Below are 18,042 nucleotides of genomic sequence, written 5' to 3' on the forward strand. Positions count from 1 at the left end.
CCATGCTAACAAGGACGAGTTGGATTATCACCAACGACCCGGTGTCCTTCCTGTGTGAAATCTGTTCAACCGGCCCAGACTGGTGAGACAAACATCTGCACTAGCTGGAGTCATCAGGACTCATTCTTTATATCACCAGTAGCTCAGATCATTTGCAATGTTAATTCCAAACAAACTTTAGTTCTATTCTGAAATATTTGACCGCAACTAACGGAGAAAAGATGACATGTTTTTCACAGTAAACCACGCTGCATCATTGCTTCTTAAAGAAGAATGTAGCTGTTGACAACCCCAGAGTGAAGTCACCCAGAGTATTCCTTGTGTGGGCCAACATGATGATACATTAGTTTGAGAGGGTCGGTCCGTCTGTCTGTCACAGCAGCTCTTCACATACCAGAAGAGGTTCACCCAGAAGTCATTGGCCGACGTTGTGTCATGCAATACGTCAAACATAAGATGGAACCACTTTAAACCAGGCCTGTGTGTGTGTGTGTGTGTGTGTGTGTGTGTGTGTGTGTGTGTGTGTGTGTGTGTGTGTGTGTGTGTGTGTGTGTGTGTGTGTGTGTGTGTGTGTGTGTGTGTGTGTGTGTGTGTGTGTGTGTGTGAGAGAGCCGGTGAGTCAGAGGGAAAGATAGAAGACAGAGAAACGGTTGAGGTTCAGACTTTCCTAAAGTGTAAGTGAATCCCCTTTTCCCCGTTGCACTACAACATCAAAATGGATTTTCTCAGAAGAGTAGGCGTTTGTAATCCCCATGGTAACAACCCATACCCATGTTGAGATACTGTTTTAAGCGAGTGCACATCATTGGTTCTAATGAGAAACGTGCAGCAAATGGACGCCACCTGAGGCCGGAGCAGAGGACAACCTTCACCAACAATTCGGCTGACCAGAAAAACATTGAATTTTAAACCAGCCTTTTTTGCATTATGCTATTTTTTATAAAAATAAATACAAGTAAACTTTTTTTTTTTTTTTTAACAGAACAAAGTAGTTATTTATATGTATAACTTTTGAATCAATCCTGGCCTGGCTGAGTTAAATGCAAGGTCATTCGTTCATCTGGGTCATTCATTCGGTGGAAGTTGCTTTATGTTGATCTCCATGTTCTGCCTTCAGTTTGAACCACTAGTCAGCATTAGATTCACCTACATTCTCTTATCCTGTTCAAGTCCTAACCACACTATGTTGACTCGTGCCTCCATCCCGGTGGACGTGGAGATGCACCACGCGCAGACGCACTCACGTTCACACTGGATGACGTCCAGGTTGAACTGCTGGACGGCACCCATGCTGATCTGCTTCAGCTCGCTGTCCATCAACATCTGCAGCAGGGAGGTGGACAGGTGCTTGCAGGCGGACATGCAGGCGGTCTGGGCCACCTTACCCTGGGGGGGGGGGGGGGGGGGGGGGAAGCAGCAGGGAGCAGGGAGGGACAAGGAGCAGGGAGTTTAGAAACAGGCAGGTGAAGCACAGCAGCGGGAACACGGATAGCAGAAATTTCTTCAGATTAAAAAAAATCAGATTATGAATTTTACTTTTTCACTTGAAGCAATCCCTATCCTTTGAATTACACTGGAAACTATAATTTATGAGTCAAAAGGTTTCAATATACCGTATTTTTTTTTAATAAAGCGACATCTACAAGATGCAGGCGCGGTAAAATGGGGTTCATGTTCCAAATTCCCTCTAATAAGGTGCTCTGTAGTATAAGTCGTATCTTTTTAAACATATTGGCCCACAACCCGAAGACTTGTTGCCCCAATGCTGGTGTGAAAAAGTCACCAAATTGTTTAAATGTTCAATGTTGCTTTATTCACAGAAAATACGGTATCAGGCGACATTACATCAGAAACAAGCAAGTCTGTTTAGTATTTCAGAAAAAATAGACGTTAGATATTCTAAGAAATACAAAGCCCTGCACAAACACAGAAGTGTGAATGTGTGTTTTAGTGTTAAACTTCCCCTTCCAGGGGTCTGCGGTCACAGGGTGACGAGCTCAGGATGGGCTGCTGTAAGTCAGACGCCCCGATGGTCCACATCAGAGGAATACGTGATCCCACTACAGGGCCCAGAGCCTTTTACACCCTCCTCCTGCACTACACACACACGTTCAGACTTCCAGGCTTGACCCAAGGCCCATCCCCTCCAGAGCATGCTGCAGTGGCCTCAGCGTGGAGCTCACTTCAGGGAGATCATCGTGTGAGCATGTGAGGTGAGTGGTATGCAGTAGTAGTACTCATGTTAAGTTGGACTTGCAACAGAAACACAGACAGAGATCACCACTGACAACATTGAGACCAAGACGTGCAGAAACGGTCAAATCCGGGCATGATATGGTAGACATATATTACAACCCAGACTCTGTTGGTAATTCATATTTCTGAAAGGTGTGAGGATGTAAAAGGTGGACAGAGGTGAATCTGATGAGATGAGTGTTAACACAGAAATTATGATTCACCAGGCACAGAACCAGTTCTAGAGTCGTTTGAATACATCTTAATATAAACCTCTCAACAAACCCAGCCAATGGAAACATGGACAGGAGGCCAGACAGACGGTCATCGTTCAACCGAAGATAAGACTTCTCTTTAAAGGTGTCCTCTAAACGGGATCTAGGTGAATATCGCTGACCCTGCTGCAGATATTCACCTAGATCCCTGGAGCCTTTAAAGTTATCCTCTATTCTAGAGCACGTTTCTGCATAGTGTAGCTTTAAGATGTATATTTTTTCCTATGTTTGACTTTGGTAGTTTTACCATCTTCTTAAACACGTGGTTTACATGTAAAAGCAAGATTAATCTGCTTTGTAAGTAGTAAGTACTAATGTTGGAAAAAACAACAATAATAACAAAGAACGGTCAGAAAAGCAAAAGGAACAATACAATATAAATAAATATAATATCGGCAAGGTGAATATTTCAACTCCCAATCATAAAAATCTAAATTCCATTTAACAGGTGGAATCCATTCAAATCAAAGTCGGCAATAACTTCAAGTGCCGTGTTGTACCAACAACAGAGGAGTGTAGTTCTGACCAACAGATCTGGCCTCAGGCCTTTACATGGGGCCTGAATAGACGGTGGGCCTGGTCTACACCCATCCCTGATACACACCTACGGCCACATGGAAGCAATGGAATAAAAATCCACCAACGTTGAATTTGAAAAATTGTATGCACTCATAAAATCACTGTCAAATCAGAGGTTTTTAATCAAAGTTGTCATATGGCATTGATAGTTGATAGTACTATTCCTAAACCCTAACACTAAAACCTTGTTCAGCATTGTTAATATAATATACAATATAACACTCCTAATAACACATAATATAGGTAATATAAGCAGCCACCTTGAGTTACATCAAGCACAAATCTCATTTATTTTATTATTGCACCTTTACTGATTTTAGATTTTTAACTAACACATATCAGACCGTTGCGGAGCAGTCCGGAGGAAGGTCACATGGAGTTGAGGAGTGGGAGGGGAGAGGCGACAGGTCTGAACCGTGAGGGCCGGGATTACGTTTAGTTCACACCGGCAGAACCAGCTCACGCACGGAGACGATCAACCGGGGTTTAACATTTCATCTCATCAGCCAACTAAAACGGCAATGACTGTGTGGAGGACGGCTGGTTTTAGCAGCCTCACCTGGCCGAGTCTGACTGGACTCTTGGGCTGATCGAGGCTGCGCATCTGCTGCACATTGAGTAAGTGTGCTAACCCTAACCAGCCATCAGCACATACACGATATCTCCTGGATGGCAGCGGAACACCCGTGTCATGTTCATCTGTTTGGAGAAGCACAGAAAAGTCACCAGGGTGGAGTGTGGCGGTGGACTTTGCTACAATGGCCATCCAGGAGATCTCTCCCCGACTGTGTGTGGAGATGGTTTGTGTAACCTGTGCACACCAATTACTCGATGGTGTGCAGCCTCAGAGTCTAATCAGCCTCGGCCTGGTAAGGCTGATTAAACCAGCCATCACCCACATACTGCATGCGAGTGCTTCTACAACAATGATTTGATTTACTTTATCATTTGAAGCCACTATCAGCAGACCACTGAAGCGCGGGCCAGCGGGGAAGGAAGTATTGGTAAGTAAACCATTTCAGTAGTGACATGAGGTGTTACCAATCTCAGTCCAGAAAGTGCATTGTGGGTTCCAATGAATAGGTGGTGTTCAACCAGGGAGGGCTGGTTTTCATCAAACACACAGAAAAAAAACCTTTTCCTTAGTAGACAACACTCTCTAAACACAGCATCACCTCATCAGCCAGTAACTCATGGACTGGACAGGTGAAGGACCAACAGTCCGTTTGTACGCAGCATCATGTGTCCATCAGCCACTAAATCCACAATCTAAAAAATGTTCTGTGACTCAGGAGCTGTGCTCGAAATCGTTCCCTATCACGGATATAGTGCACGATATAGGGTGCTCGCCATTTTGTAGTTGTGTTCCAATTCTCAGTGGTTGATTTCATGCACTATATAGTGCACTTAAAATACCCAAAATTTGAGTGTACATACGATGTTCCCTACATGTTACTCCCGTATGCTTTTTATCCCGTACGCAAATTACGTTTAGAAATGTTCAGCGTAGTGTCCGAATTCTCGTTTGTTCGTTCCCTATATAGTGCACTATATCATGAACACTATACAGGGAATAGTGAGTGAGTGAATAGGGAACGATTTCGAACACAGCTAGGGCCCTGTCAGCATGGCGAGCTGAGCTGATTGGGCAAGGCTGCTACCCATCATGCATCTGGGTGGACCTTTCCACATGTGATGTCACTTGAGGGTATATAATGAAAGGGCTTAATGGCCAACCAACATCTCACCTTCCGGTAGGACTCGGGTCCTCTAAGGTAATCTAGAGTCTATGGAATCGGCTACCGAACAAGTTCGGTAAAAAAACATCCAGAAGTATTGCATCAGGAATCTACAACAGAGCGCAACGTGGCTTTTTGAACCTGTATCTGCTCCTGATTGGTCCAGGCAAAGACCCCCCCCGCCTACCCTCCGAGCAGCGTCCTGAGACGGACGCCTGAGTGATGGAGTGAGACGGAGTTCAGGATGACGGTCTAGAGGACTAGGGCGGTAGAAGCATGCTCCCTGGGTCTGAGTGGGCAGTAGCAGCGTGACGAGGCCAGGCAGGGTACTCACCGACATAGACGCATGGTCATTGTTGTTACTCTGGACAGGGACACCCCCCACACAACCAATACAAACACAACACAAGATCCAAGGGGGGAGGGAGGAGGAGGAGGAGGAGGAGGAGGAGAAGAAGAAAACAAGTGTGGAAATAAATAGACAAGAGGATGTAATATTCAGGTCTGTCATGCATAGCTAGGAATCCATCGTTTAGTAAATCAAATGAGAAATCATAACAGAAATCAAGTAAAAGCAGCGCTTGTTGCTAATGGAGTTGCAAAATCATTTGTATAGATCTTAAGAAGAAAACGATCTCACCGCGGGGGCGGTAATATACATATAATGTTCATGACCGGTTCAAAATGGTGCCAAATGACGTGGGCACTTTGAGCCAATCAGAGCCATCAGTTTGGATAAGCTTACGTGGCTACGGTTTGATTGGACGGTTTGGTTAGTGTTTAGCAAAGGATAAAAACAGGAAAAGGTGGGGTAGGAACAGCTGGAAACATTACAGAAGGCATGCATTTTGTTTGGGAGCAGGGTCGAGGCGATTGGCTCTGCCTAAGCATGCTCCTCTCTCAGACCCTATCTATCATGTCCTGATCACATCCAACACACTGACCACCGCCGGTCCAGACGCCTCTAGGAGTACCAGCCAATACTCTCCTGCTCTGAGTGCCTCATCAATGGGTTGTGTTCTTTTCATGGACTTGTTCAGAAACTCTGTGGCAGTTTGCTTTGTGATTCAGGTCTAGATTATTCTCATATTATCTACCCTTAAAGGAGACATATTATGTCGTTTTCACAACAAGTAAACATAGTATTTGAGTTCCAGAAAACATGTTTTTGAAGCTGTTTGCTGGAAATAGCCTTTAGGAAAAATAATCTTGCCTACCGCTATTCCCATCTGTTTCAGTCCCTTCAAAATGCGCTGTTTCTGGTGTCTTTAGCTGGAATGCAAATGAGCTGCTGCCCATTGACCAATGAGCTGTCAGCATGGAAGAGAGGGGATTGTTGCCGTTTGCGGACCCCTGGAGCACTATATCTATATAATATAACATAATAATAATAATATTATATTTGGGTGTTTATGGTAATATTATATCTAATATCACGGCCAAAAGCTATGTGCGCCTTGGATGATATTATGAATCATAAAGACTACGTCTGACGTCTCTGATACTTCCACAACAAGTAAAGTCTCGTAGTGGGGGATATCTCGGCAATGGTTGAGAAGAATTGGGGGCAAGGAACTTTGGCCTTGACTCTCCAAAGTCCATGAACCGCGACATGGAGGAGAAAGGGATTGTACTCCGGGAGCTGAGATGCCGAACTGCTGCCAGGCTCCCTGCGCCGGAGCTGCCGGACTGCCGCCGAAGCTTCAGCGGCGCGGCCGCCGTCAAAGCCGTCCGGCCGCCGCCGAAGCTTCGGCCGCAGTCCGGTAGCTCCGGCGGTGTACTCCGGGAGCTGAACTACCGCCAAAGCTCTCCGGCTGCTCCGGCGGGTGTCCTCCGGGAGCAGAAAAGTCCGGCGGGAGTAGCTCGGCGGCAGTCCGGCAGCTCAGCTTCGAGAGTACAATCCCTTACTTCTCCATGTCTCCTCCTCCGGACAGCCGCTGTCTGGCAGCTCCTGCGGCCACCGGCAGAGAAAGGGATCGTACTCCCAGAGCTGAGCTGCCGCCGAGTTCCCCCCGCCGGAGCTGCTCGTCCGCTGGTCCACAAAATCTTAGCTATGCCGTGATTGGAGGGGGGTGGGGAAGTGGGAGGGATATTTCAACTGTGCCCCCTTCCTACATAGGAGGGGGCGCCGAAACTGACTCGCTCGTTTGGTAACTGTCGGCGGGGTACTTTCAGAAATGCATATCTCACTCAAAAGATCATGTACAGACTTTTTTTCAAAGTTTGTATGGGTGTGGAAGCACCAGAGAACCAAAACAACACCCCAAATCCCAGGAAAAGTGTTGTTTTCATAATATGTCCCCTTTAAAATAAAATTATCATCTACCCTTAAATGGGATCTACAATTGAAACATATTGCAATTAACTTACACAACTATTAAACTGTTGATTATAATAGGAATACAAAATGACCATAACCAATATCTATAGAGCTACTCATCTTTTATCGACCTCATAAGAAACAGAAGTTATAAGCGAGTTAGGTTTCTTTATGATCAGCAACTGGAGAGTGAAAGTGAACAGATTGTTTCCAAAGATAAATGCATCATTAAGAGGAGAATCTTTAAATTAGCCTAAATATCAAAAAACAAGTTCCTATCCATCATTCTTGTCTGCGGCCGTTAAACCCGTGTTTCCAGTTTGGGAGCCACAGTCAGTAGAACCATCTGGAGGGAACAGCGCAGCGGGCTACGGTGTTGGACCACGTGTCATCCACAAGAGGAGGGCTGACCTACCGGCAGATGGGTGAACACCTGGAAGGTGGAGCGCAGGAAGTTGATGAGGTCCATGAGGTAGCCGGAGGCGCGGCCGTCGGACTCGGCCATGCACCACTCGTAGTCCGCCAGCTGGATGAACTCGTCGATCTTCTGGTTCAGCTTGGTGTAGATCTCCCCCTCGGCGGCGTGGCGCGCGTCCTACGGCCACAAACAGAGGCTCAGACCCACAGTCCTACACGGGCCACAGGCACAGGCACAAACCTGCTGGGGCCCGAAGGAGAACGACCCGGAGTCGTGCTGGGTGAGTCATCGGGGGCTGAGAGAACAGGGACGCTCCACTGGCCGCTCGCGGATGTGCTCAGCCTGCTAGCCTCAATGCGTGGGGAGAGTGGTACCTTGAAGGTGGACAGGCCGTACAGCCGGGTGGTGTGCACGGCCTCTGGGGACACCGTGGTGATGTTGGTGATGAAGTCCTCCAGGTACCTGCAGGCTTGCTCCAGGTGGGTGGTGTTGATGATGATCTGGACCAGCTGAGACATGGTGGAGGGGAGGAGGTGAGGACACCGCACACATTCAAGGTCTTCAACACATCACCAGTTACCAACCATCCAGAGGCGGCAACATCTCAATAAAGTGTTTTGTTATTTTACGTTGATAGCCTTCTCTAGCAGAAAGCCATCTAGGTCATTCATGGCCTTATATGGACACTGGAGAATCAACAAGAGGCTGATATTAATCTATATTAACTCCACACATGTTATTTTATGACTTAGTAGGAAATTAATTGATATGGAATGATCCATTTGGGATCCGTCTCAGAGGTAAAGTGTTTAGAGGACAGAAGGCGTGGTTGCTCGGTGTTGTAGCCCAGGCTCTGACGATGGATCATTCCTATTGTTTCATTTTCTCCACGTGGAGAAGCGCCACCAAACCGCTCTTGGCTAGAAGCACTAGATCTAGCACATCTGTGTCATGTTTTAAATGTCTCATGTTTTCAGCTTTTCACTAAATTCATAATAAATAAACAAATGAATACAAATGAATAGAAGGAGCAAGGATGGATGCTAACCAAAGGACAGCAAGGTCAAACCAGTGTTTGTTGGCAGAAGAAGCCGTGGGGGAGTCCTACCTCAGTCAGTCCGATGTGCGGTTTCTTAATGAGGTTCTGCAAACAGCCACTGAGGGTTCTGGTCAGCAACAGATTGGTAGACTTCCGTAGCATGTCATCTATCTCCGTAGAGCTGAACGGGAGGAGAAGGGTTGAATACAAACGTGTATAAGCCTCCCAGACGTTTAAACCAGGTTCATTAAGGACGGTGTCGTAAACCTATGTGTGAGCGTACGGGATCTTCTCCCCAGCCGGTTGTAAACGTATAGAAAGCATCAACGTAAACATCTCTTGTGCAACTGTTCTTTGCGTCGCCATCTCACTGAGAGTCAAAAGGCTTGAGTACGCAGGGCCGTTGAGAAGGGAGTTCCAGTCTATTTTCTGAACGAGCCACTTACTCTTTGGACGTGCTACATGCTAAATTCTCTCTTGCACACCTTTGCATATGGCTGTGAAAGTAAATATGCTGAATCATCACACCCCCAGATGTTTAACATCTGCTTCTTCTGTTAGTGAGCGCCCACAGAATGTTGTGACCACATGCGATGTATGTCGATGTGGGCAGCATATGCGGGAGGGTATAAGCATAAGGCCTGCATGCACGCCTTTGCATAAGTATATGGCTACAGGTTTTCCTGAGCCGCGTTTCAACCAGAGTGATCCATAACTTTTAGACCCAGGAGCTACACTCCAAGGGATTAAAGGTTCCTCCAGCCCCTTGTTGTCTGCGTTTCAACCAAGCTCTAAAGAGCCCAGAAGGTGGGGCAAATAATGGTCCTTTACATCAGGCACTTGACAAATAAAGGACATGACAAAGCCAGAAATACTGAGAGAAAAATCTGACCAATAAAATCATTTCAATTTAACCTTCAACCTTGTATAGCTAGTGAATATGAGCGTATGCTCAAGTTGGTATCCAAAACAAAATTGTTCAAACTGTAAAAATTCCCACCATTAGCTATCAAAAGGCACCTATATTCACGTACCGCAGAAGGAAACATCGGCTTGTAGCACTGACTGCTATCGAGATGAATGATCGATACGTATAACAGACAGCGATCATGATATATTCAGAGCCTTGAACACAAGTAGTCAAGGGAGTGATTGCTCCTGTTTGCTTGCGTATGCATCTGTGCCCATGCGTTCCTGTGCCCTGTGGTCACACACACACACACACACACCGTGTGTCCTACCTGCGATGCAGCGATTCAGAGAACTTAAGGCTGGCGTAGATGAACTCCTTGACCTGGGTGTAGATCTGAGGCACAGACTGAGACATGGGCAGCTTCTTAGGAAAGTCCTGCTGCAAACACACACACACACACACACACACACACACACACACACACACACACACACACACACACACACACACACACACACACACACACACACACACACACACACACACACACACACACACACACACACACACAGGTTGTACTTAACATGTTTTGCTTGTGGCTTCATCACTGTAATGTTTGTGCCAGTTGAAGGCCCATGGATAACGTCAAACTATTGAATTCATGTATTTAAAGTGTTAACAAAGTATATCAGTTTTTCAGAATGGTCTGATGTTCATCTCACTGATTAGACCGCAGTATATATTATATTATAGTATATTTTTGTATATCGATTTATCTTTATAACCATCATCAACTCTACACTCTACCGGGGATCACACCAGCAACCTTCAGGTTAAACAGCCAACCCGCTCTACCTCCGGAGCTACTGTCGCCCCGTAATGGTTTGTCAACACCTTCAGCCGTTCATGACATCATGGCAGTGCGGTGTTTAAAAGATGTGTGGAATTGAACACATGAAGGGGATGAAGACAGCAAAGTAAATTCAGGCAACATGATAACCCTAGTAATGAACGGCCCGGTTCCCTGTCTCCTAACTCCTCACTCTGTCGTTCTTTACACAAGGCATTAAAACTAGGGCTTTCTATTCATCTGTTCCACGTGAATCTGCAACCTAAAAAAATGCATTGTATACGATGAGTTAATATTGTAACTAGTGAGAACTACCGTCAAACAGGTGAGGACTCTACCAATGTACCCGTGACCCCCTTAACCCCGTGACAACGCTGAATAAAACAAGTGTTTACCCTCAACTCTCATCAGAGGGAGGGGAACAAATCTTTTTTTTTTTTGGTTGTGTATAGTATTAATTCCTTATTACTGCTATTGCTGAGACTATAATGACCTGGTCCAATTGTTAACTAACTTTAGTTAAAACCGATTTGGATAAAGCCTACGCTGGGTCAGCCTTAGGGACTGCCGGGGTCCCCAGCAGAAGGACCACCCATCCACAGGGGGTCAAGCCTCTGATCCATACCTCACAGACTGATGGCTAAGGACCATTCAATCAGCAGCCATATCTTTCTTAGCCATGTATTAGCCGTGCGATAAATCAAATGGGTTAATAGCGGTCAGCTGCGGTTATTGAAAGAGTACGACAGAATTTATAGAGCAGCAGAATACTTCACTACGTGAAGACTCACACTGAGTCGCATTTCCTGATTGTTTGTGGACCTGTATGCTCTCCATATAGGTCTCTGTTCAGAGAGCATAGGTCTGTATGCCTGTATGCTCTCTGAATAGACCTATGCGCTCTATTCAGAGAGCATAGGTCCTGTATAGGTCTCTATACAGAGAGCATAGGTCTCATAGGTCTTTATACAGAGAGCATAGGTCCTGTGTAGGTCTGTATACAGAGAGCATAGGTCTCATAGGTCTTTATACAGAGAGCGTAGGTCCTGTGTAGGTCCGTATATGGAGAGGCCCTGGATACTAAGAACTATCGCGTTGTATTTCTACATAATACACTCCCTTAAAATGCATCAAAAGCACGTTTCTGGTGGGAATGACTGCACTCGGCTGCCTCTTGGTTGCCCGATGTTAACTACGCGCTGGCAAGCTTCAGCATCTGCCCTCTCTTTGGCGTACGTCCATAGTCACCCAAAGTTGAGTCAGAAAGGTTACATTCGCCGAAATGCTAGTTGTTTGCATCCCTGCTCTCTGTGTGTGTGTGTGTGTGTGTGTGTGTGTGTGTGTGTGTGTGTGTGTGTGTGTGTGTGTGTGTGTGTGTGTGTGTGTGTGTGTGTGTGTGTGTGTGTGTGTGTGTGTGTGTGTGTGTGTGTGTGTGTGTGTGTGTGTGTGTGTGTGTGTGTCTTTGGGTGACAAAGACATTGAGACTGCCAACCTTTTCTATTTCTGCGTCGTGAAAAGGGAAGCGGCTGATGACCAGCTTGTACTCCTCCTCCGTCTCCACGGGGATGGGGCTGTAGTTGTCCAGCTCGAAGATCTCTCTGAGGGGGACCGGCCATGTACACAGAGACGCTTAGAGCAGAGCGAGGGTTCAACCGGACTCTTGGCTTCTATCTATAGTACTAAGTTGTGTAGCCTCTTATCCTAGCTATCTCTGTTGTAGACGGGGAATGGGTTACTAACCCTAGAGATCGTTAGTGCTTGCCACTTGTTTCTATGAACATCTTTACTGTACAGAAAGCAATATATTGTTGTTTCTCTTTATTCTGACTAATGCACGTTTTGGATAAAAGCGACTGCTCTAAATGTAAAATGTAAATGTATTGTGTAGAAACACACACATTTATATAACTGTATTAATGTCCACATCTATAAACGGGCCATAAATATGAGAAGACATGAACAAACTCAATAACCCAGTAGTATGTACAGGGTTACCCGGGCCCCGGCCCACCTCCACCCAGAACTCACCGGAACACCAGGGACCACTTCTTCAGCAGGGTCTCGTTGTACTGGTCTCTGATCTCAAACAGCAGGTCGAAGAGGCGGTTCACAGGGAAGCCGTAGCCCTGGAAACACACGGCTTTCATTGTAATGTGTTGTAGCTCCTCTTTATGAGCTGCAGCCACCTGTGTGACTTGGTTTGTACTCTATACATTCATATTGCTGCCTTGCTCACCTGCAGAGTGTCTGCAAAGATCACGATGAGGTTCTTCAGCTCCAGCACCAGGTCTGGGTCGTCACAGTAGGACTGGAGAGAAAATCAGTGTTAATACCATTAATCTAGCTTCATTACAGTTCAGTAGGACTGGAGAGAAAATTAGTGTTAATACCATTAATCTTGCTTCATTACAGTTCAGTAGGACTGGAGGGAAAATCTGTGTTAATACCATTCATCTAGCTTCATTAGAGTTCATAAGGCAGTGACACACACACACACACACACACACACACACACACACACACACACACACACACACACACACACACACACACACACACACACACACACACACACACACACACACACACACACCCTCCCTCCCCCCCACCCCACCCTAGGTGAAAGGGGTTTAAGCGGGGTCTGAGTGCCTGTGGCCCTGCAGAGCATTGAGGGGATAAGCCCTATTATGCTTTGCTTTGTCATTAAGATGGCGACGGCTTCTCCTCACACCATGGACCCACTGCCGGAGCTCGGGTTGAGCGGTGCGCCTAGCATTCTTACTACGTCGTATAGGAGCAATGTTACATTGCTATTTTCATATTTAGCATATCCATATTTGTAATTAAAGAATTAGGTGAGTGCTGCGCGCAGTGCTCAACTATTGCTCTTCTTAGGCTTTCTTCTTTCTTTCGTTCTTTATTATTCTCTACATATTTTGAGACCCTACTCCTTCCACGATTTGTCATCTAGAGACTCCATTCCATTTTAAAATGTTCATGTTAGCTTGGAATTACATGCCAACATAATTTTTTTAGGTGTTTTTTTTTAGCTTTTTTAAGCTATTTTTAAAACATTATTTTTTACATTATTTTGTCTGTGGGAACCCCGGTTTATATGGCTAGAGACAAGGTGCTTGCTAAATATCCATTGTACTTACGGTAGATGCTAAATGCTAACAAAAATGCTTAAATTCTCGTCATGGTATCGAGAAAAGCTCAGTTATTCTATATTCATTCACTCAAATGTATTCAAATTGTAAATTCAACAATTTAACATCTTTTTAAATTCTGTGCATGTTTACATTGTTTACTCCATTTAGACTTGTGAACTCACTGGATGGCTTAAATCCAGTGGAAAGATTTGAACAATTCAACATTTCTCTACGTCTTAAACAACGTGGCTTTACTAAAATATATTCTCTCACTCACTTTTCCCTACAGCACGCACCGCATTTTCTGCAGGACACACATTTTGTAGTGTAATTATTTGTTCAGTTGTTTGCTTTCTGCACGCATTAGTTGTTGTAACCCTGAACGCTGCTGACTCAGGTCCTGGCTCTGGGGGCATCATGGTGCTCAGGGGAGATGTGCTCCACAAACAGGAGTGATGGGGGTTCTCTGGGGAGCCGGTGGACACTGACAGGGCTGGGAGCTGAGGTCAACTGGGAGGTTGAGGCCGGGCCTTTGTGAAACACCTTACCCCAGGCTGTGCAACTGTCTGGGGGCTGTTAGCATAATCCCTGGTCTGATTAACAACTGACTGGAGCCCAGTGGTGAGGAATATGCAGGCTTAATCTGCTGTTATTGTTGCAATCTGTCCCTCATTAAGACCCACTGACCTTTTGCTTGTCCTCAATGTGTGCCGAGTGTGTGTGTGTGTGTGTGTGTGTTGAGAGAGAGTGTGTGTGTGTGTGTGTGTTGAGAGAGTGTGTGTGTGTGTGTGTGTGTGTGTGTGTGTGTGTGTGTGTGTGCGTGTGTGTGTGTGAGCTCTGAATGTGGTCTCCTTTCTAACTGTTCCTGTGAATGGAGGCTGGTTACCATAGGCTAAACAGAGGCTCACCAGAGCCCCATTATCTTAATGAACTGAGAGCAGTCTCTCTGCCATTTGCATTCAATCACACTGGCCCTCGGGCCGGTCTCCAGCTATAGTCGTACTAGAGGTTTGTTTTCCATGTCTTCGTAGCGTGATGTACTTCGGTGGTGGTCAGGACCCAGGGCTGGACTGGGCTGAATCACCACCCTACGTACATTAACTTCCCCTGACGTTACGCCCTGGGGGGTCCTGAATACCACATATACCAGCCAACATATTAGTTACTTTGAACGATTTAAGTGGTGGTTTTTTTTATTGACCTATTCTACTGTTATCAAAGTACTCTTCAAATCCTTGCTTGTGCTAAAGCGATAAGCTAAAATAAATTTTAGCTTATTGTCAAGGAAACACTAGTTGATTTTGATTTTACACTCGTGGTTCATGTTGGATTTGTAAAACATTGATTAGGCACTGTTCAAAACAACCAAATGACCAACCAGAATCAATGATTCCACAATGCTGTGGTGTACAGCAAAGCTCATCATAAAACACCCTTGTTAGGTCTTCATCCTGATTGGTCTAGGTGTGCATCACTATTCAATAACGGACACCTCTGCTGTCTAACAACTCAAAATGAATAAACTTGTCAGGGTTTATTCCTCTATTCCTCCGTGCTGTAGGATGTGTATTAGGGTGTGTGTCCAGGCTGCTTACAGAGTGTGTTCGCAGCACAGCGATGATCTTCGACAGAGCCATGTTCCACAGCTCCTCTGTGAAGGCCCGGGTCACCAGCCCCTGTGTGGCGTGGAGGATGTGGTCTTCAACCACGAAGAACCTGACACACACACGCACACGTACAGACAGACGGACAGACAGACACCAGAGAGGGCCGGAGGTCAGACTAGAAATCTACTGAATGAATAAATGTAGAGATACATAGGAGCAGGGTACCAGCTTACCCTACTATCTGGTTAAAGTATCTCCGGTAGCCCTCCACCGTCTCATGCTGGAAACACACACACACACACACACACACACACACACACACACACACACACACACACACACACACACACACACACACACACACACACACACACACACACACACACACACACACACAGGTTTGGATCCAAATAACTCAAAAAGAGACAATACAATACGCAAAAATGTATAACAATGAATTATCTTTCAAGCAATACATTATTTCTGTCAGTTTTCTTTTCTTTCCAATCTTTCTTTTCTATGTCATTAAAGAAAGAGCTGCCCTTGAATTAGAAGGAGTTCTTGTGTCTGGCTGTGAGTTTGCATGCATGCTATGCGTAGGCTGAATCGTAATCGTGTCCAGACAAATCAGACTGGCCAATACACACTGAAGATAAATTAGACAGAATGTTGCAGCAGGTGAACCAATAAAAAAAATGAAAATCAGATTATTAATTTATCTGCATCGAGACGGAATCATTCTAGAGAGAATCGCGATGCATCAAAGAATCGATTATTTGTATTACCACCCCTGGCCCACAGTGTTGGGCTATGTATGATGATGAATCAGAGCTGCATGTGACCCCACACCATAGAGACTCATATTCCAACGTTCCAAATGCGTGGTCAAGGCTGCTGGGATGGGACTGGTCCACCCCCAAACACAGCGCTCAGGACGGATGGAGGGGAGCCTGCACTCACCATGCTGGCCTGCGGCTGCAGAACCAGCCTGGCCTGTTTTTTCCTCTGTTTCCTGTAGTAGTTCTCAAAGGTTTCCCGGTCGCCCTGCCAACACAAGGAGGGGGTGTAGTGTTACGGTGTGTGTGTTCTCAGGCGGTGGACGATGAGCAGAGCATGCGTTTCCCCCAGAGTAAGGTGTCCATAAAGAGCTGACGATGCCCCAGAGTCTGGAGTGAAGCGTGAGACCGGGACCCACCAGGATGGTGTAGATGTGCAGACACCTGTAGACTGGGGAGAAGTCCACCAGGTCCTGTGCTGTAAGGACCTGCAGACGGACACATGAAACACACAGACACCATCACCATCCCGGGTGTCCTCTTCAGACACCTTATACCGTTACGGTCTGGTCCACTAGGGAAGTCTGGGACACAGGAGGCCCAACCAATCACGGGTAGTGAACCCGAAAAGGTATGTCTGCAGAAACAGACCCGTGGGGATACAAATGGGATTTAAAATGTGTTTCACAATGATTGCTCAGCACGCCGAGACTAGTTATGGTGTGGGACTGGAAGTCTTTCAGAAGCTCTCGTCTGTACATCTCCTGATGATGATAAGCTGAGAGCTGCTAGGCAGAGCACAGCTAATGATCTACTCTAAATTATAATTTATTAAGCACTGCTCATTATCTACTCTTTATTATGCTTTATTAAGCACTGCTCATTATCTCCTCTTTATTATGCTTTATTAAGAACTGCTCATTATCTCCTCTTTATTATGCTTTATCAAGCACTGCTCATTATCTCCTCTTTATTATGCTTTATTAAGAACTGCTCATTATCTCCTCTTTATTATGCTTTATCAAGCACTGCTCATTATCTCCTCTTTATTATGCTTTATCAAGCACTGCTCATTATCTCCTCTTTATTATGCTTTATCAAGCACTGCTCATTATCTCCTCTTTATTATGCTTTATTAAGCACTGCTCATTATCTCCTCTTTATTATGCTTTATTAAGAACTGCTCATTATCTCCTCTTTATTATGCTTTATTAAGAACTGCTCATTATCTCCTCTTTATTATGCTTTATCAAGCACTGCTCATTATCTCCTCTTTATTATGCTTTATTAAGCACTGCTCATTATCTCCTCTTTATTATGCTTTATTAAGCACTGCTCATTATCTCCTCTTTATTATGCTTTATCAAGCACTTCTCATTATCAACTCTTTATTATGCTTTATTAAGCACTGCTCATTATCTACTCTTTATTATGCTTTATTGCTTTTTATTATTGACCTGACTCCTCCCACAATCTTTCACATGCAGACTGAAATACAACAAAAAAATGTAATCTTGTCTTGGAATCGCGCACTTAAAATATTTTACATATCGTATACTTAAATAAATATTAAACTTTAAAAATGATATTTTGTAATAGGTCTCCCTGAAGACGTCAGTTATTTGCTGTGAGACTTCACACATTCCATTTTGAACTTTATACTTATCGACCCAGATTTTCCATATGTTTCGTACTTTAAGAATGAACCGGTTCCTGGTCTAGTGTCTTCCATTAGCCCTGGAGAGCGTGTGAGGTCACCCTGCTCTAGCTAGTTTTAACTTCACATTTCCTCAACCGTGGAGTCTCAGAGTGGATTCACCTAGTGACCAAGAGCTCATTTAGTTTACATTTCCTATTTAGGTGAGTGCGGCCTGCAGCGCTCACCTATTGTTCTTCTTAGGTATTATTCTTTGTTTCTTTCTTTTTTTATTATTCTCTACAAACTTTGGGGCTTATCTCCTTCCACAATTCATAACCTAGAGACTCCCGTCCAATTAAAAAATGTCAAGATATGCTTGGAATCATGCGCTACCATTAACATTTATTAAATATTTAAACTTTTCAAGATATTCCAATTTAAAATATTATTTTTTACAATGGAATTCAATAGGAGGACGGCGAAGCCAGCCGCCCATTCTC

General features: G+C 45.0%; 1 protein-coding gene across 9 annotated transcripts in view; it reads right to left on the bottom strand.

The window, feature by feature from the left end:
* exoc6 (exocyst complex component 6) overlaps nucleotides 1–18,042 on the bottom strand; it is a 45,288-nt gene that overhangs the window by 10,703 nt on the left and 16,543 nt on the right. For 3 of the 9 annotated variants that reach the window (XM_056576620.1, XM_056576614.1, XM_056576616.1), the window contains 13 exons: nucleotides 16,323–16,391; nucleotides 16,088–16,171; nucleotides 15,361–15,407; nucleotides 15,116–15,236; nucleotides 12,605–12,676; nucleotides 12,397–12,494; nucleotides 11,861–11,966; nucleotides 9,847–9,956; nucleotides 8,675–8,786; nucleotides 7,941–8,075; nucleotides 7,564–7,743; nucleotides 5,163–5,192; nucleotides 1,245–1,386 (listed from right to left, as the gene is read on the bottom strand). In XM_056576620.1, the coding sequence (XP_056432595.1) occupies nucleotides 1,245–1,386; nucleotides 5,163–5,192; nucleotides 7,564–7,743; nucleotides 7,941–8,075; nucleotides 8,675–8,786; nucleotides 9,847–9,956; nucleotides 11,861–11,966; nucleotides 12,397–12,494; nucleotides 12,605–12,676; nucleotides 15,116–15,236; nucleotides 15,361–15,407; nucleotides 16,088–16,171; nucleotides 16,323–16,391 (1,306 nt within the window). Of the gene's footprint in view, nucleotides 1–1,244; nucleotides 1,387–5,162; nucleotides 5,193–6,570; nucleotides 7,744–7,940; nucleotides 8,076–8,674; nucleotides 8,787–9,846; nucleotides 9,957–11,860; nucleotides 11,967–12,396; nucleotides 12,495–12,604; nucleotides 12,677–15,115; nucleotides 15,237–15,360; nucleotides 15,408–16,087; nucleotides 16,172–16,322; nucleotides 16,392–18,042 lie in introns of those variants that run through there. The other 6 variants (XM_056576623.1, XM_056576619.1, XM_056576622.1 and 3 more) reach the window with 4 other exon arrangements.

The sequence above is a fragment of the Gadus chalcogrammus genome, chromosome 18, assembly GCF_026213295.1.
Source record: "Gadus chalcogrammus isolate NIFS_2021 chromosome 18, NIFS_Gcha_1.0, whole genome shotgun sequence".
In the NCBI taxonomy this organism is placed as follows: domain Eukaryota; kingdom Metazoa; phylum Chordata; class Actinopteri; order Gadiformes; family Gadidae; genus Gadus; species Gadus chalcogrammus.